Source organism: Salvia hispanica, chromosome 1, assembly GCF_029641045.1.
Source record: "Salvia hispanica isolate PSC_SH4W2 chromosome 1, Shi_PSC_v1, whole genome shotgun sequence".
In the NCBI taxonomy this organism is placed as follows: domain Eukaryota; kingdom Viridiplantae; phylum Streptophyta; class Magnoliopsida; order Lamiales; family Lamiaceae; genus Salvia; species Salvia hispanica.
Window position 1 is genome coordinate 21,949,216 of NC_142692.1, and position 19,919 is coordinate 21,969,134.

Consider the following 19,919-nt stretch of genomic DNA (forward strand, 5'->3'; position numbering starts at 1 on the left):
GATGATTTGGCATTTGGAAATAGGGCCAGCAGATTACATATATGAAAAAGTTAATCGCCATCTCTTTATTGTCGGTATAGATATTGATTATTAGTTTCAATATCTTGATTGTAACTTGAAAACACAATTCATAATTAATATTGCTAGAATTTTCTTAAAATCATTGTTTATTTATTATTGCTTTATTAGTTCCGCGAAAAAGATCTTTGCTTCAAGTTTAAAAAATCAAGTTATTATTAGTAAAAGAAAAAAATATAAAAAAGCACCTCACCAAAATAACCGCATAAATTCTCCAAGACTGCTGATCTTTCACTATTTGTACGCGTCGGTGATATTTATTTATACATTACTTGAATCATCAAATTTGTAAATTATACACACAACTCAGAGCTCGATATTTAGTTTGATAATATCAATAATAATTTCAACAGTATTGAAATAAAAATAAATAAAAATACTACCTTGGACTAGTGGTCGATATTTTTATGTGATTAAAAAGTAATTAGTAGAGTAGTAGAATTAGTAAAAGATTATGGAATTGGGCCCCCTTTTTGAGGCAAGCTTTAGATTGCGTTAAATTAGGCAAAAGAAACTAACGCACCTAACACATACACACTACTGATTTGTTAATGAAAGTAAAGAGTTGCAGTAATTGAAGCGTGTGCTCCAAGCCAAAACGCCATCACTAACCTATCTAAATTATCAATCTTTGATTTGCCCTTTTTAGGGGATAACAATAACAATTGCTGGATTTTTTAATCCTTGTTGTGGGTCTGGTTTTTTTTCCCTCTTTCTTGAACGTTCTGTGAAAAAAGGTGGAGTCTTTGATCATTTCAGGAGAGAGAGGGTGAAGAAAGAGTAGAATATTTGGGTGAAAATTGGATGGGAGTGAGAGAAAGGAAGTGGGAGGGTGATGAGGAAGTCTTTTAAAGATTCACTCAAAGCGCTTGAAGCTGATATTCAACATGCCAACACCTTGTAAGTTTTTTTTGCTTTCTTGAATTTTTAGGGTAGGCAAACTTGTTGTTAAATCCACTCTTGTATCTTTATTTTTACTGCTTTAATTTATGTGGAGTTGAGACATCTTCTTTGAAGATGAAATTTTGATGCTAGTAGGTTTCAGTCTTGAGAATTGTGTAGCTAAATAGCAAGGGAAGGTGATTAGGAGCATGATATTAGGGGTTTAAATCAATTTTTAATGTAAGTTGTAAAATTCGCCATCTTGTGAATTTAGGGTTACATTTGGAAAATCATTCAAGATGTTGTTTTGGGTGGATGTAATGTGAAAGTCATTTCTTTTATCATCTGATGTTGAGATACAGGGCATCGGATTATCCGAGGGCATATGATGGTGCTTGCATTCAGATGAGGCTATCGTATAGCCCTTGCGCGCATATTTTTCTTTTCCTTGTTCAATGGACTGATTGTCACCTAGCCGGTGCACTTGGGCTTATTCGGATCCTTATCTACAAGGTAGTTTCATGGTTTTTATGCATATCGTACGTTGTGCTAATTTGCATCGTGGTGAATCTTGACGATGTGGTTGGTGGTTTTAGGCTTATGGTAATGGTAAAACAACCATGTCTATTCATGAAAGGAAGGCGAGTTTGAGGGAGTTCTACGGTGAGTTAACATATAGATCATTCATATTACCGCGTTACTTGCCATGTTTTTACGTTAGTTCTTGATCTTTGATTCAGGAGTGATATTCCCCTCTTTGCTGCAACTTCACAATGGGATCACTGATGCTGAGGAGAGGAAGCAGAGGGAGCTGTGTGACACTAAGTACACGAGAAGAGATGAGACGATCAAGGGGAAATTGTCCGAGATTGAAATCGAGAGGGAGGAAGAATGTGGGATTTGCATGGAGATGAACACAAAGGTTGTCCTGCCTCGTTGCAGTCATTCTTTGTGCGTTCAGTGCTACAGAGACTGGTAAAGCCTCGATTTTTGTACGCTTTGTAAATAGTGTGATGAGATTTTACTCAAAAAATAAAACTAATTGCGTAACGCTTCATGCTCAGGCGCGCCAAATCTCAGTCATGTCCGTTCTGTCGGGATAGCCTGAAGCGGATGAATTCCGGGGAGCTCTGGGTATACACTAGCAACTGTGACATAACTGACTTATCCACCATTGCAAGGGAAAATCTGAAGCGACTGATCGTGTACATCGAAAAACTGCCCCTTGTCGTGCCAAATCTGATGGTGGTCTCTTGTGATCCTCATTCTTGAACAAGGACTGGTAGTATCCTTGTCCATTTCTTGTACAGAATTTGTCAGGTGATTTTTTTATTTATATACCATTTGTTACTGTATATATGGTTTGGCGATTTTAAACAACAGAAACAAAGCTTGCACTATTGTTAGAACTCCAGATTTCTTCTCATCTGATGCTGATGATTACATGTATATAATATAATTATTTACAACCATCAAATAAGTAATTTTACATAGCTTTTTTGATGTTTAGAGGTGCATATTAGATGAATTCAAGTCTGAATCAACACATGAACAAGAGAGCATAGAGCATTGACATTAACAATGCTAAAGCGCTCACACGTATAAGGAGCTATATACGATACATAGATTACGTGCACATCATGCTTGTCCGATTTTACATAGCAAAATGTAGGGCACGGCCATTTCTTAAGCATACAAAGGCCACCGTCCACTCATAGCACGCATTCAACGAGTTATTCTTAACTTCACTCCTCGTCATTATCGTCGTTGTCACCTTCGTCCTCTTCCTCCTCATCTTCCTCCTGCGATAAGGGTATTCATATCGTTAACAAACTTAACCAAAATCACATCAAGGAAGGCTATCATAGTAAACTAGAACTACGGAAGTCGTAATGAACTCCAAGAACGAAAACAACGAACAAAGCAGCATACTCCAATACTATTGCATACAAACCGAATTATTACTGACATAGTAGTAAGTAGGCAACCATACCTGCTCATCGTCATGAACTTCAGATGCCGACTTCTCGGAACCTTCATCATCCTCGTCAGAAGAACTCTCCTTCAAATCAAATGACACGGGACTTTGAGATACAGATCAAGCTAGCATTCTTACGATCAAATTAAGTGTGGGAGCGTATAGAAGAGATGCATTCACCTGCTTCTTGAGGTAAGCAGTCATAAGTTTTTCGTATTCAGCCTTCCTCTTCGCAGCTTTAGCTTCATACGGAGCTTTTTCCTGAAAATTAGAATGTGAGAGAAGTGCGTCAACCGACTTCAAAGAGCAAAACCAAGCCATACGAATGCTATAAGAGATAGTAGCACCTACAGCTTCGGACAAGGATTTCCACCTCTCTCCACCAGCTTTTCCAACCTATAGCAAAAACACATGGAAAGAACATAAAATTAATAACGTCTAGAATCTATAAACTAGAAATCAGCATTATTAATAAGTTACTAACAATAGAACAAAATCCATACTGCTGAGACGGCCTTCACATTTGGATTTTCCTTTTTGAAGGTCTTCCGGAAATCCTCACTGCGATAGCAGATTGACCACGAATGTGATAACAGCATGAGAAAATATCTATTCTACGATGCAATATGCAGGAGCTCGTACAGGAATACAAAGAAGGCGCTTGGGGGCCTTTTGGGCTTGTTTGGGTCTTTAATAGCCGTCTTTTCCTTCTTACTCTTCCGTGTATCTTCCTTTTGGACACCTTTCCTCTTCCCAGCGCGCCTGAAACGAATAAACATGCAATCAATATACGTATAATATCATCATACTTCAGCATAAACTCAATGAGATTGCAAGATTAACCAAACACACACACGGTGGAAGGAATTATCAACCTATCATCGACAGGCTTCAATGCATCTTTAGTTTCTTTTCTCGTAGCCCCTCTGCTCCTGCTACCAGGCTTCATATCTACAAGTCACAAAAACCATGACTCTGGATATAGTTGCTAGAATGGTATACACATGAAGCTACATAAATGTATAAACGTATAAAAAGGCGTGCAGCAAATAATCATAGAAAAACAAAATCGAACAACCGGTGATGCTTGAGGGCATCAACAATGGGGCGGAGTATTTTGTATTCATTTTTAATTTCTTTGTTTTCGAATATAATAAAATAGCAAAATATACATAAATTTAAGACCACAATATGAAAAACTTCATTTTATTAAAAAAGCCGAAGGAGTACAACACGTTGGATTAGCCTAGGGACGTGCTCCTCTGACTCTTGATGCTCACGCTCAAGTTCGGCCAAGCAATCGGCCGTAGCCCTAGCCACGCAATCGAATAGGGCCGAGTCAAGGCCTATTTATGCCCGTTGTGGTAGTGAGGTGGTCGTCGGGATTCGTTTTGCTAGAGTGAGAGAATTGACTTGGGGAAAGAAGAAATTGACGTGAGAAATGAGATATATTTATATATTAGAAAATGGGAAAAAGCGCGTTTTCATCGTCCGGACACCCGCAATGGGGCGGACAATACTAATTTACGGGCGTGATGTGGAGAGGCATCGTCCGCCCTCCCATAGTGGCGGACGATGCATCGGGCGCGACTGAATCAAGCAGTAGAATTATAAACAAGCAGCGGCTACATGAAGGAATGGGACTTTTGTTGCTTTTTACATGTGGTGCAGTTAAACAGAGTTGAATTAAATAAAAGCAGCCAAATAATTAAATTCAAAACACTAAAATCAACCGCTTCCGAAAAATTAGGAAGGAAATAAGCTCATAACTACCTAAACTACACAAATCATTATAGCTCAAAAAAGAATTTCACAGAAAACCACTTGAGCATCAATATACAGAAGATTAATATTCCCAATATTATGCAAAAACAATTTAGCAACAAACTGTAAATCGCAGGCCTAGAAATAATGTGAAATTGATTAAGAAAAAAAACATACCAAGAAGATAACAAGCGATGGGTGATCGGTCAATAGAGAGAGGTACAATGAAGAAAGAAGAGGAATATAGCAATAGCAAGTGGAGTAGCATAGAACCATTACTTTAACCGGGTACCGACCCAGCCGGTAAGGAGAATCTCAGATTTACGCAAATGATGTCCCTAATCAGGCTATCAGTTCGGTTCCCGACCCGTTCCGATTTCTCTGTTAGAGCATCCAATGCAAATAGGTCAGTCACTCTCTCTCCCTGCCACGTCAATAGCACTAAAAATCCACCTGTCATATCAGATTTAGGTCAGCCATAGGCCAGCCGTAATAAAAATAATTCAAAAAATACTACATTTACGGAATTAAAATAACCATTAAATTACGGAATTAAATTTACGACACATATACGGGAAAATTAATTCATTTCATTAAAAAAAAAGTACAAAGATTAAAAAAAAAATACATGATTTTTTTTTTAAAAAAGGGCTTCCACACATGAGCCCTCTCTACTCCTCGTCGCCGTCGTCGCCGCCGCCGCCGCCACCCGGGGTATCTGAGCCCACGTCGGAACCCCCCATCTGTGCCCTCGCGGCATCCAAATCAACTCGCATGCCCTCGAGCATCGAGTGGAGAAATATCTTCTCCGTGGGGTCAGTGGCGGTCCTCCAATCTTGGAAGACCTTGTACATCTGCTCTCACGTTTTTTGACGCGAGAAGGTGTACTCGCGGGGGGGGGGGGGGGGGAGGTGCCGAGACGACCTCCTGGGGCGATAGGGGGATCCTCCCCTCGCTGCCCGTTGCGCCAGCTTTTGTCCAACCGGGCGAGGGCGACGAGCATAGGATGGAAGGGCCGGAAACTCCTCAGCATCCAGGGGGAGGTCGTGGGATCCGCCGCTGCTGCCGCTGTAGTCGCCGGAATAGTTCAGCCTCTGCTTCTTCGGCCACCCAGCATCGCACCCCACCCGGAACTTCTCGGAGTCCTTCAGCAACTCATAGCATTCCCAGAAGTGGAAATCTTTGTACTTCCCCGCCAAGGGGAACTGACTCCCGGCTATCCTCCGGGCGTCCTCCTCATTCTGCCCACTAGTGAGCTGACGGAGGGCGTTGGCGTACAACGCCGAAAAACGGCCGACCGCGGCCCTGATGCGCTCCCACCCCTTCCGGACCTCCTCCCCGCTGAAGTCCTTCCCACCCGGGCAGTTCCTCCTGTAGGCAGCTCTAATGTTCGCCCACATGTTGACGACCCGCTGGTTGTTCGCAACCAGCGGATCGTCGCACACCTCCAACCACCCCCTGGCCACCCCGGCGTACTCATCCTCCGTCCACTTCCTCCGAGCGGGGTGTCGTCAACAGCGGGCTGCGACGACTCGCCGACCACCTTGGCCTTCCCCTTCGTCTTCTTCTTCTTCGCCGCGGCCCGCCCCGCTGGAATGGGAGTGTCCGGATCCCCGAGATCGATCCCCATGTCATGCAATGACAAAAGGTCATCGCCAGTGAACTGCGTCTCCACCTGGGTCGACGTGTGAGACGAAGCCGTAAAAAAATCCATAGAGGGACGATAGACCGTGCCCCCCCCCCGGTGACCCCTGCATCCCGGGATGCATACCCATCATCTGCTGCTGCATCTGGGGCATACCTCCCCAACCCTGCCCCCTGCTGGCCTGTCCGCTGCCCGGCATACCCCCCTGGTTCCCACCCCCCTGCGCTCCGGCCATCATCCCCATCAGCTGATTCCAAGGGACGTTAAACCCTGGGCCCATCTGCCCGCCCATCTGGCCCCATCCAGATCCCACGGGTACCGTGGTAGTCTGAGATCTACTCGTCGCTGGACTGGACTCGTTGTTGTGATCCATCGCTCGATGATGCTCTTGTACAAAAATTTAGAGAGAGAGAAAACTCGTTAAAACAAGTGGTGCAAATGAAAATGAAACTAAAATCGTGTTTATATAGGTTTTCAAAAAAAAATTCGAAATACGGCGCTGGCCGATCGGCACGCCACAATGGCGGCCAGCGCATCGGCCAGCGCCACGCGATCGGCCAGCCTACGCCGCTTTTTTCGCCGATTTGGCGCTGGCCTGCTCCAATGGTTCGGCTAGCCGACCGGCTAGCGACGCGAATCGGCTAGCCGGTTGGCTAGCCGGCATTGGAGATGCTCTTACGCATTACCCGTAAACTTGGGTTTCGGGTACGGGTATGGGTACTAAAAATTGTTAGGATTTCAGGTTTCGGATAATACCAGATCTATTTATCAAACAAATAATTATATTTTGTTGTTTTTGTCTTCGATTTTTAGAGCATCCACATCTGTACTCTTTAGCAAGAGCATATAGGTGGACCCGGACTCACTTTTACTCCTTGCTCTTAGGCAAGAGCACAACACCCATATTCATGTTCTTCCGCAAGGACAAGCTCAAGGGTTCCATCATTATATTATTCAATTTAAATACTTCAATTACTAATAACATTTCTACAATATAAAAATACATTAAAAATATTTGAAATACTATTACAAATTACTAAAATTTTAAAATTACATAATTAAAATTTTAAAAATTAAAATTACATAATTAAACATCCTAAAAATTGAGGTTGAGAGAGTTGTTTGGTGTAGTGTAATTTTTTGCGTTGAAATGAAGGTATTTATAGATAAAAGTGTGAACTTTGGGATAAAAATAATGAAAAAATAAATTAAAAGTGTGGAGAAAATAGATATATTTTATTGGGAAGTGGGAAAATAATTTTTTTATTAAATCTGATTTTTCATATTTTTTCGAATTAAAAAATATTTAAATAAAGGATAAACCAACGGCCAATCAGAGCATGCCACGTCGTTGCTCGTGCTCTTGCCGTTGACACGACTGTGCTCTTAGCTAAGAGCAGGGTTGTGCCGTTGGCAAGAGCACAACGGTCAGCAAGTACTCGCCGTGCCGACGATAAGAGCATGTGCTCTTACCGTCGAGCACCGATGCGGATGCTCTTACATTAATTTCTAGTTTTATTTCAGCGAGCAGTATTTTGTAAGTATATGATGTATATTTGACTTAAGTATATACTCCTCCGTCCCTCTCATGATCTCATCTACAACATCAACACTAAATAACATATTTTTAAATATTTTCTCTATTTAATTTTTCTCTCATTTACTTTATTTTCTTAATTACTCTTACAACAAAACTATATCCAAGTAAAATCTTGTGTCAAATTTGAAATGGAAATGTTCCATTTCAAATGGAATGAAGGAAGTAGTATTTTCTTTTTGAATGAAAGATTTCAAAAAAGATTCGCGTTGTCACAAATGGTTTCTGTTTTTTCGATACTCAAAATATGTTTCCGATCAAATATCAAGTAAAACTATATACAAGTAAAATCTTGTGTCAAGTTTGAAATGGAAATGTTCCATTTCAAATGGAACGAAGGAAGTAGTATTTTCTTTTTGAATGAAAGATTTCAAAAAAGAATCGCGTTGTCATAAATGATTTCTGTTTTTTCGATACTCAAAATATGTTTCCGATCAAATATCAAGTAATACAATTTTTTGAATGCCTGATTTTTCGGATCGTGTTCATACAGTTCCGGGTTTAACTATGTGGATAAGATAATTGAACTGTTGGAGGTGGAACCGATTTAGCCAGTTTGTTTATGCGCAAAGTTAACTACGACACAACACGTGGACATACACAAATTCTTTTGTTTTGGGCCTCTGTTGATTGGGCTCAATGCGTTTTGGGTGGATTCACTAAATGAGTTACAGTAATTCACAAAATCGAATACACGTCATTATATTTTCATAATTTTGTTAATTATGGAGTACTACATTCATCTTTTATAAAGAGAAACTTTTGAAATAGCAACAGATTTTAATATAAAATAATAATAAACAAAATGAGTAAAAAAGAATAGTGAAAATAGTGCTATGGATCGTCAGATCTATATTCCAAATAATGATCATCATATCTATATTCCGAATAATAATAACTAGCCAAAATTAATGACTGTTCGTGTTAACACGATTCCATTTAACACTTTATAAAACCAATATAACCCATATATAAGGAGTATTATATAAAATATAACTCCAAGGTGTTGACATAGCGGTCCAAAGTTCTTGTGCCCAGTCAACAGCCAACAGTTATGCAAGACTACGTTCAAAAGTCTGTCAAATCGGATACACGCGGATATCCGATCCAAAAATTTTGAGTACCCGATTTCGAATTTCTCAAAATCTAATCCGATCCAAAAATAATTTTGAGTACCCAAATACCCGACTCGGGTATCTAGTCCCGAAAAATCGGGTATCCAATCCCGATTTTGGATTTTTATTTTGATTTTGATTTTTTTTAACAAAATTAACTAAAAACTTTTAGAAATACAAACTTGTAATAGATCCAATTCGATACAAACTTGAATTAGTTCGATTAAGAGAAGTACAAATTTTTAGAAATAAAAAATTCATAAGTTATGGCATCCATCATTAATCAATAATAAATATCACAATTCATATATTAACCCTAAATGTGACTTAAGAGTGAAAGATTTTGGGACTAGATTTAATTATTTAATTTTTAAATAATAGAATAAATACATAATTTATTAAATTTAAAATTTTGTAAAAAAATCGGATAATTTTGGTATACCCGATAGGGTATCGGATAATCCGATATCCGATAATTCAAAAATCCTATACCCGAACCCGATCCCGAAATCCAAAAAACGGATATCGAATATCCAATTACTCGATATTTCGGGTTCGGATATCGGGTATCCGATACCTAATATCCATTTTGACACCCCTAACTTTCATCATCTCACTGTGAATAATTCGGAGTATTTCTTTTTAGAACATTTCAATTATTATATCATCTTTTTTAAAAAAATACTACTGTTTAATCATTATTTTATGCTCAATTTTATTTTATTTTTCATTCACTTAATTTTTTAAACATTATTTTTTATTCAAAATTAGAACAATTAATTTTCTACTATGAACGATCACCATATACAAACACATTCGTACACTCTGAGTTTAGTTACTTTCTCTGTCCGTGAATAGAAATCACGTTTCATATTTACCATCAACGGTAATAGGGTCTCATCTTGCACTAACTCATTTCAATCACATTTCAATTTAAACTAATTATACAAGTGAGACTCATATTCCACTAACTTTTTTTCCACCCACTTTTTTTAATATTTCTTAAAAATCTGTGTCACCCATAAATGAGACTCTTAATGGCGGACGGAGATGTATAGTGTTGTAAAAAACAGTTGTTAGCGTTACCTCATGTTAAAAAAATGGTATGCAGAAGAGATAAAATCCAATCGAGAGGCGTCACTATAAACCACAGAAACTCGGCATGTACGCACCAATTGAAATCACTGAAGATAAGAATGAGATAAGGCGGAGGCTCCCACAGGCGTTAGATGGATCCACTCCCCCAATCCAACGCTCCCCATTCCCCCCTCCCACAAAAAATCTCGATCTCCCTCATCAAATTCAAATCCTATATCTCAACCCCAAAATCACCACAACTCCCAACTCCAATCACCACAATGTCCACCGCCGCCGCCGCCTCTTCCTTCATCGGCATCCGCCTCTCCGACGTCCACTCCGGGTCGGGCCGCGTCCAGGCCCGCTTCGGTTTCGGCGGCAAAAAACCCGCGAAGAAATCCCCTTCCAAGAGCTTCAACACCGACCGCCCGCTATGGTTTCCCGGCGCCAAGGCCCCCGAATATCTCGACGGCTCCCTCGTCGGGGACTACGGCTTCGACCCGTTCGGCCTCGGGAAGCCTGCCGAGTACCTGCAGTTTGATTTGGACTCGCTCGATCAGAACCTGGCCAAGAATTTGGCGGGAGACATTATCGGGACCAGAACGGAGCTGGCTGACGTCAAGTCCACTCCGTTCCAGCCCTACAGCGAGGTTTTCGGCCTCCAGAGGTTCAGGGAATGCGAGCTCATCCACGGAAGGTGGGCCATGCTCGCCACCCTCGGCGCTCTCACCGTCGAGTGGCTCACTGGCATCACCTGGCAGGATGCTGGCAAAGTAAGATACTTAAATACTTGTTTTATTTTTCCCACAAACTTTAAACTTCACACCAACTTGATTAGTTTTTTTATTTTTCCCACTAGCAACAAAATTCGTCTACATTTCATTTGTTATTACATCACATAAGATATGCTACTACTAAAAAATGATACTGATATGATTATAAACTCCCAAGTTAGAAGCATATAGCTATCTATCTCTAGTTGAATTTTGTCGCGGGTGAAAAAAGTTCAACAACTATATAAATTTATGATATTACTCTCTCGATCCCAAAAAATAGACTAGTTTTTCCATTTTGGCCAGTCCACTAACATAGACCCATAATCCATTAAAATTACTTCCACTATCTTTTTCCCTCCTCTCTTACTATTTCCTCCCTCTCTCCCTCTTACTTTACTAATTGCATATTAAATCTCGTACCATATACAACTTTGTCAATTTTTTAGGAACGAAGGGAGTATATGTCAAGTTCAAAGTTCGCATTTTAAAAGTTCCATGATATTAGGTGTCAATATTTGTGATAAATAATCAGAAATTTTAATTAAATTTTAAATAATCTAAATTGATATTGATTTTATATTATATAGGTGGAGCTGGTGGAGGGATCATCGTACCTAGGACAACCATTGCCCTTCACAATATCCACATTGATATGGATCGAGGTGCTCGTGATCGGGTACATTGAGTTCCAGAGGAATGCGGAGCTTGACCCGGAAAAGAGGTTGTACCCTGGCGGGTCATACTTTGACCCGTTGGGACTAGCAGCCGACCCAGAGAAGAAGGAGACACTCCAACTAGCTGAGATCAAACACGCTCGTCTCGCGATGGTGGCGTTCCTGGGCTTTGCCGTCCAAGCGGCCGCCACTGGTAAAGGGCCGCTCAACAACTGGGTGACCCATTTGAGCGACCCGCTCCACACCACCATTTTGGACACCTTCGGCTTTTTCTCTTGATCACTTGCTAATTTATATATTTTGTTAAGAACATAAATCAATCCATGCTATATGTAAAATGAATTTATGGGTGTTCTCATGTAAAAATTGTGATATTTTGTCTCTATCGTTTTATTACATGGACATGATGATATGTTGTTAACCAAAAACTCATTAAATGTGTTCAAAAGATTATCGAGTTTCATCACTATTCTTAATATAAATAATTAATTTTTGGTTAAGAATAGACTTATCAATTGATAGTATACTTTTAGTGTGAAGGATTCAATTCAGAACTATCTTATAATAAGAACTGAATAATTTATTAAGTGACAGTATAAAATATACTCCCTCCGTCCCAGATAATTTGAGACACTTTGATCCGGCACGGATTTTAAGAAATCTAATAGAAAGTGAGTTGAAAAAGTTGGTGGAATGTGGATCCTACTTTTAAAATATTAGTTTTATACTCCCTCCGTCCCGGCTAAGATGACACACTTCTTGGCCAGCACGAAATTTTAGGAGTTATTGGTTAAAGTGTTTAATTTGAGAGAGAAATGGTGGGTTTAAGTATTAAAATAAAGAGAGAAAGATAGATGAATATTTTAATAAGAGTGGGAAAAAATCGTTGGGTATATTAATTGGAGAGAGAAAGTTACCAAAAAAGGAAATGTGTCATCTTAGTTGGGACAAACTAAAAAGGAAAATGTGTCATCTTAAGCGGGACGAGGAGTAATAAAATGTGAGTAAGAATGAGTTAGTGGAATATAGGGTCCACTACCAAAAATGATAAAAATGAAGTGGGACAAATTATATGAGACGACCTGAAATGAAATATTGGATCGAATTATCTGGGATGGAGGGAGTATCAATTTACAATGGTTCTCGGTTAAACTACTCCCATTTATATCTCAGTACTACTACCTTAATACTACTACTCAGTACTCATTATGAGTGAATTACAAAAAATAGATTTGTCGTTTGCATGTATGTGATCAATGGACTTCAAGAATTACATTGGTGGTCCGTGGACTTTCATATTTTTACGATTTTGATCCTTTTACATTTTTTTTTTTAAAACTAAAATCCTCCCAAATCATGGATGAATTTTTATAATTTTTTATCAACTCATTTAAGTTGGCACACTCTGTTTCTCTCTATTTTGCATTTAAATAATTTTATTGTCTATACTCTATACTTTAATTAGTGTTATCGATGTACTCGCTCACAATTTATAACTTTATAATCTTAACAAAATAGAATTGGAGTAGCTATCCGAGCAACGAACTAGTGCTTCAGTAACTTTTTATTGATATATCTAGGGATGTCAATTGGGCTAACCCGTCCAGGTTCGAGCCAATCCACTCAGGTTATTGGGCTATCTGGGTGCGGGTTATTCAGGCTCTGAATTTTTAACCCTAACTCTAAATCTTCGAATTCCGAGCTAACCCACGACTATTCGGGTCAATAGTAATCTTATATGTTACTTTCTATCAAATCCAATATTCTAAATTATTAAAAAGCAGATTGTCGCAAATAGTAAAATATTATCAAAGTGATCAAGAGAAAGAAAATAATAGCAATTGAAAATTGAAACAAAATAGATAAACATATCGTTTAATTAATAGCACACATGAATCTAACTACAATTAAATGGAAATCAACTCTAACTTTCAATTTGAGAGAGAATGACATAATTACCATATATTCTTCATATCAATGTTGTATTTAATATTGATATTACCAAATATACTTCATATAAGTATATAATCCAAAATTTTAATCATATTTTTATATTAAATGCTCAACCTGTGGGCTAACCCGCTACCCACTCAGGCCAGCCCGCATAACCCGCCGACCTGAACGGGTTAGCCCGTGTAGGCCGCTTCTGAATATGGGTTGCGATTTTCCGACCCTAACCCTATGATTTTATCGGGTAATTTGGGTCGATCCGTGAATTTCGGGCTAGATTGACATCCCTAGATATATAATTAAGGATGTTTCGGTGATAATTCATCTATACAATGCCAAGAAATAACTATATGTTGAAATTCTCAAACTATTTTCAATTGCAAAATTATGATGTTATGCATGAGAAATCTTTTATTACTTTAATATGTTGATAAAATCCAATAAATTAGTTACATCTAGTTTTCATGTTTTTAAGTAAACACACAATTTAGGTGAACTAAACTAAAATAACAAAAGAACTTGGTAATAACTACCAATATTAGAGACACCAAATAATATTTTTAAAGTTTATGACAACATACGTGCAAATGACACAATCAATTTTTTTATTTCTCTCTCACGTAATTGGTTACATTTAGTTCAGGTTATTTTTTAAACTCTTTTGCAATATTCGTTATTTGGCATTGCTCCACTCTAAAGCATGAGGCCCATTATTATTCGATGAGCCATCTACTTGTATAGCCAATGTAATTTAATTATATTGTCGAATAGTTTACTTAGTAGGCCGAACCGTAATATAAATATTTTTTGGGCTTCTCCAAATTCTTATAGAAAAAAATACTCGATTCACCAACTCATAACTCAATCGGTCTAAGATCTGAATTTTTAAGTTAAATCGTTAAATATAGCTTACATGATAGGTATGTGAATGTCAAACACGTACAAGAGGCCAGCTACTAATTCTTAAATATGGAGTATAAAAATCAACTCATATATGATTGCTTTCCGTGGCATGGCATCTCTGATTTTTCATAAAAATAGACTAATCAACCGTTACCCGTTTTATTTTTGTCAATTCATAAAACGATTATTTTAAAAAAATAATCAGAAGTTAGTATCTTACTTTTTCATATTTATCATACTCTGTATTTAATAAATGTACGTCATTAAATTGAATTTGAGGAAATTGAATGTTAATTCAGTATCATAATTTTTTTTACTAAAATAAAGTAATTGATATGAAATTTAAAGGAATTATGCACACATACAATAGTCAATACACATTGTATGCATGCACACACGTACTACACACACACACATAACACAAACTGTATACATATTACACCATACATAATCCACCCACACTGGCGTATCCAGTGTAGTACAAGGGGTACAACTGTACCCCCAAAAATACGGTTTTGTATTATATATTGTACCATCTGTAAAAAATCTTTAGTGGCGCAGTGGTAGAATGCGCCTCTCGCCTTCTCTGAGACGCGAGAAAGATTCCAGTGGCCTCATTTATAATATTCCTCTATTATTATATTCTCCTTTATATTTTGGTGATATATTGTACTCTTACAAGAAACTTGAGAGTATTTTTGCTGCAATTTATTCTTTTCTTCTTCCATTTTATAGTGATTATATTTTTATTTATATGGAGACTTTCAATCGTTTTTATCTATAGATTACTATGTTTATGAATTTTTTTTCTATACAATATCAATAGTTTACTTAGTGTATTTTTTATTTTCAAAAAGGTTTACTTTGAAGGTAATTTATTTATTACTACATAATTATTATATTTATATTTTTATATTCACAACTAATAAAATGAAAGAAAAATGAGGGAATAATTTTCTCTATATCAAAGTAAATATCGCACCCCGAATCAAAAATCCTGCCTCCGTCACTGTCCACACACCACATGCACTCCCTAAACACACACAACGCCTACAATTACAATAGATACATTACACACAAAATTTGCGCGCACGCACACAACACTCACACATAATACACATTGCGCACATAACAATATGCACCACACACACTACGTACCCAAGTATTTATTTTTTCTTTTATTTATGTTTTGCTTTGCTGGTATTGTTCTTTTAGCTTTGAAACAATGCATATAAATGATACATTGGTTACAAGTTAGAATTTCAAATCTATCTAAGTCACATTTGAATTTTACCATAATTTTTAGTTTCTAAATTTATTATCAGTGTCGTTTGTTATGACATATAAACAATATGTCATCTCACAATTCACAAACCAATGCTACGAAAAGTACTTGTTAGAAAAAGAGATGATAAAAATCATGTCCATTTTATTCTTTAAAATTATAGGACTGCAAGTAAATTTAAGCGTAAAACATTTGTATAAGATCATTTGATATGTCTAGATCAATCGATGGATAGCATATTCATCTTATAAATGTAGTGTTATATTTAAATTTACTATAAACTAGTGTTATCACCCGTGCTATGCACGGGACATAAGATTTTCTTATAACAAATAAATATTCTAAATAATTAAATAGATATAAAATTAATATCATTATATACATCCATACTTTTTTTATTTTGTGAGTTGAGTGACGAAAAAAAATAAAGTAAGACAGAGAATAAAGTGAAGATAATAGTATTTTCATTTATACGGTATATGTTAACACTTTATTAGATAAAGTATATAAAAAAAATGTCTCAATGATGAATAAAATAAGTATTCATAAAATTATAAACAATTCAAAACATTACAAATAATAACAAAGAGAAATGTATTCTCTCATCCCACTTTAAATTAAGTGAGTATCAAATATTCGGCAAATAATTTTAAGTATACTCAAATTAAAACACAATTTGACTATTATTATAAAATTTGAAGTATACTCCAACTATCATTAAAGTTCAAATAATAGAATACAAAAATTCTTGACACAAAAATACATAACTAAAAAAATATTCAGTCAATGACGATATACTTAAAATTGTTTATATGATAAATAAATTAAAAAATTCAATAAATTTAAATCTAAATATTTTCATAAATAATATAGCTGGAATAGATAGATTCCATAAAGTTGAACACTCAAATTAAAACACAATTTGACTATTATTATAAAATTGTAAGTATACCCCTACTATTATTTAAAGTTCAAATAATAGAATCCAACATATGAAAGCCCAAACTAAAGTCCAAGTGGTACAATAACTTATATCCCCTTTAACCCTACTTCAGGATGGCGCCACAATTCTTTCTCTCTTCCGTCAATAGTAGGAACTCGCAGCAGCACCAAGCTCACGGTTATGGCAGATCCAAGAACAGACACTCATGGGATCAAAAGAATGAGAAAACTAATAGAATAATATTAAAATTAACTTCTAATAAAAAATATTAAAATTTAAATATAACTGTGTTATCTATATTGCGTATGAGAATTGCCTTCAATAAGCATATATTTTCAAAATGATTAAACATAATTTTAATATAAATTATTTTTCATAATATGGATAGATATAAAAAAAATTACTAAAACATATGAAATATTCAATTAATGATTATGATATTATAGCACTATTCAATTTAGTCTCATTAAGAGAAGTAAAGTAATCAATATCAATAACCAAAATCAAAAGTATTTACATTTGTTTATTAAAATTAGGATACAAACGACTTTATGAATTAGAAAAAAAAATGAAAGTACACCAACCATTGATCAGGACTTCAATTATAGCAAGACTTAGAGTGAGGAACTTATATTAAAAAATTGGATAAAATAAAATGGGCTTTAAATTAATCTATAATAGAAAACTACACCCTTTGTTCTTCTCTGCAACTGCAATAGCAAGTTGGCCCCACACCACCGCCCTATGTATGCCATCCTGTCTAGCTGCTCAACCGCCCTGCCTCGCCAGCTCTCCGTTCGTCCGGCTTCACCACCCGCCTTTCTTAAACTCATGTATGTACGCCTTCGATGGAATTTCTCCAATGCCGGAAGAAAAGGAGGTCCGATTTTTGCAGTATTTAATTTCAAAGCCTCAACGGCCATGGCGAGCGATCTATGCCAACGATTTTCTTGCATGAAGGCATCAAAAGAATGGTTTCAACTTACAAAGCTTCCTCCACTCCAATTCTCAAGCACTACATCAAGCACTACACTGCAAGGAGAAACGAAAAATATCTCAGGTTTTGAACATCTCTGGGTATAAATTAGGCAAATTTGTTCTTTACAACAACGTGAAACAATATATCTAAAAAATTCGTAATAATGTTGAGACCCACCTATTATTCATCACTTCACAGTACCGATTCATTAACAAACATTTGAAGGACTTCTCTCAAATTGAAAATGAAAATATATACCAACTTGAGCAGTGGCGGATCCAGACCCCAAAAATAGTGGGGGCGAAAATTTAATATTTAATTTATTAATATTTTTAATAATTAAATAAATAATATTATATTAATATTTAAGTAGCACTAGCTTCGTTAATAAAATATAAACATGAATTAGCATGCAAATATGTGCAAATTAGTAAAAGTTTAGATTTTATAAAGTATTTAACTGTATTATTTTGATGATAAGAAATAAATATGAATAGATTTTATAAAGTATTTAAATAAATATGAATAGATTTTATAAAGTATTTAAAGGTATTATTTTGATGATAAGAAAGAAATATGAATTGATAAACTAAAAGAGTAAAAAATGAAAAAAATATGCTCTTGTTGAGGATTGATCCTTAGACCTCTTAGAAAAAAATCAACACACAAACCATTAGACTACTCCATTTTATATGTCATTTATTGAAAACAAAGTATATTTCTACACTCCGCGGAGGGGGCGGATATGCTATTTTCGGCTCGATTCAAGGGAAAGTTTAGGCTCTCCGAACGACCGGGAAGGGGCGACCGCCCCCTCCTGCCCCCCTAAATCCGCCACTAAACTTGAGGGAGAAAATTTTGTTACTGAATATATGAAGGTTTTGGTTGTTATTTATAGAAAAATATGGCTTCATTCTAGAATCTTGAATTCACATTTTAAATACTTGCTTACCAATTTATCGTTCTTATATGTCAATTTTTCCCTTAATCGAGATCTTTTCCCTTAATCGAGATTGACAACATTTCTCGTAAATTACTAACTTTTGGAATATGCATCACCTCTTGCCTTCACATTATTCAATGTAAATTTACTTTTGGCAATATCTATTCTACAGCAATTTATTCTTTACTACATACACGTAAATCTAAATTCTTGTCCAATGTACACTCACTTTTCCCGCCAAAACGAACTAAAATGGCATTTTCGTGAATTTATCCACAACTGCCATGTTATATATTGATAGATACTGATCGGCGATTCGAAGATAGTACTAACTTTTATTCGAAGAAAACTGTATAAAAAAACATGAGGGACACACTTTGATTAATATAGAAAATAATTGTTATATCTGAAAAAATATAAAATATACTACTTGTTTTACCTGAAAAAACCACGTGATGTGGATGTCATCCACCTTCTGTAATTATAAGTTACTGACTTCTGGGTACAAAGAACCTATATATGGATTAAGATCTTGAAATTTCCTTATTTAATGGTGTGGGGATATTTTTTTATATCTAGGAAATTCTAGTGGATTTATATAAATTTTATTTACCTTTAATAGTATAAAGACATAAAAAATAAGAAAACAAGAAAATACTTAGTATTTCTCTATTTTTTTTTCCTTATGTTATAAGTATCTCATCTCCTTCTATTTTTATTAATAGCATAATGCATAAGTAACCCTAATCTAAATCAACCTATCATTGTATGGACTCAATTATGAAACCCTATCCCAAACAAAAAAGTTCAACTACAAAAGGGTATATTAAACTAAAAAAGAAAACTATAAAAAGTGCATATTTTCTAGGAAATACAACAGGACCTACAAAAATAAGAATAAATATTATCAAGGCCCACAATGCCCAATTAAACGTGATATGATAAGATGCCCATTTTATTGTGGGCCCCACATGAGATGTTTTTGTGGATTCCCAGGAATCGAACAGCCCATGTTCATGTTTGAAACCACTTTCATTGTAATGATTTTAGTGAAATTTCAACCTTTCCAATAATTTTAAAAATCAGCTAAAAGTAGTAGTAATACTTTTGGATTTATTACGACTAGCATTTATTCAATGATAAATTTTTTGGTAAAATTATACCTCTAATATGACAATCAAGAAATCCTACATGTACGTTAATGAAAGTGATTTAAACAATAGTGGTATCATCTAATATATAAGAAATCAATTTGTCAATAAACATGGACAATATATTACACATGTAAGTCTCCAAAATTTTCAAAGTGAGATAATTGCGGACAAGTATA

The 19,919-nt window shown here is 36.1% G+C and overlaps 3 protein-coding genes across 6 annotated transcripts; 2 read left to right on the plus strand and 1 right to left on the minus strand.

The window, feature by feature from the left end:
• The first annotated feature begins 597 nt into the window (after nt 1-597).
• On the plus strand, nt 598-2,386 carry AIRP2 (RING/U-box superfamily protein). The gene is made up of 5 exons (XM_048125265.2): nt 598-978; nt 1,323-1,473; nt 1,557-1,623; nt 1,701-1,935; nt 2,025-2,386. The coding sequence occupies exons 1-5, from the start codon at nt 914-916 to the stop codon at nt 2,230-2,232; spliced, it is 726 nt and encodes a 241-aa protein (XP_047981222.1). The 5' UTR covers nt 598-913; the 3' UTR covers nt 2,233-2,386.
• Nucleotides 2,377-5,012, minus strand: LOC125222575 (high mobility group B protein 1). Of its 4 annotated transcripts, none has more exons than XM_048125266.2 (8): nt 4,880-5,012; nt 3,793-3,889; nt 3,581-3,700; nt 3,442-3,499; nt 3,290-3,334; nt 3,119-3,199; nt 2,954-3,022; nt 2,377-2,762 (listed from the first exon to the last, which is right to left on the minus strand). In XM_048125266.2, the coding sequence occupies exons 1-8, from the start codon at nt 4,968-4,970 to the stop codon at nt 2,706-2,708; spliced, it is 618 nt and encodes a 205-aa protein (XP_047981223.1). In that variant the 5' UTR covers nt 4,971-5,012; the 3' UTR covers nt 2,377-2,705. The 4 variants fall into 4 exon arrangements, with proteins under 4 accessions (XP_047981223.1, XP_047981225.1, XP_047981226.1 ...); XM_048125268.2 differs by having other exon boundaries at nt 3,814-3,889; nt 4,880-5,006; XM_048125269.2 differs by lacking the exon at nt 4,880-5,012 and adding an exon at nt 4,174-4,491.
• Nucleotides 5,013-10,386: 5,374 nt separating this feature from the next.
• Nucleotides 10,387-11,969, plus strand: LOC125222571 (chlorophyll a-b binding protein CP29.2, chloroplastic). The gene is made up of 2 exons (XM_048125261.2): nt 10,387-10,909; nt 11,500-11,969. Exons 1-2 carry the CDS (start codon nt 10,418-10,420, stop codon nt 11,863-11,865), a joined length of 858 nt encoding a protein of 285 aa, XP_047981218.2. The 5' UTR covers nt 10,387-10,417; the 3' UTR covers nt 11,866-11,969.
• Nucleotides 11,970-19,919: the final 7,950 nt, after the last annotated feature.

Excerpts from the sequence above, each read along its gene's own strand:
- LOC125222575 (XM_048125266.2), bottom strand. The coding sequence starts at position 4,970 with ATGCTACTCCACTTGCTATTGCTATATTCCTCTTCTTTCTTCATTGTA. Across the intron at positions 3,701-3,792 it reads TTGATAATTCCTTCCACCGT|GCGCGCTGGGAAGAGGAAAG; the intron begins GTGTGTGTTTGG and ends TATTCGTTTCAG. Across the intron at positions 3,335-3,441 it reads ATGTGAAGGCCGTCTCAGCA|GTTGGAAAAGCTGGTGGAGA; the intron begins GTATGGATTTTG and ends TTTTTGCTATAG.
- LOC125222571 (XM_048125261.2), top strand. The coding sequence starts at position 10,418 with ATGTCCACCGCCGCCGCCGCCTCTTCCTTCATCGGCATCCGCCTCTCC. Across the intron at positions 10,910-11,499 it reads CCTGGCAGGATGCTGGCAAA|GTGGAGCTGGTGGAGGGATC; the intron begins GTAAGATACTTA and ends TATATTATATAG.
- AIRP2 (XM_048125265.2), top strand. The coding sequence starts at position 914 with ATGAGGAAGTCTTTTAAAGATTCACTCAAAGCGCTTGAAGCTGATATT. Across the intron at positions 979-1,322 it reads ATTCAACATGCCAACACCTT|GGCATCGGATTATCCGAGGG; the intron begins GTAAGTTTTTTT and ends GTTGAGATACAG. Across the intron at positions 1,474-1,556 it reads TTCGGATCCTTATCTACAAG|GCTTATGGTAATGGTAAAAC; the intron begins GTAGTTTCATGG and ends TGGTGGTTTTAG.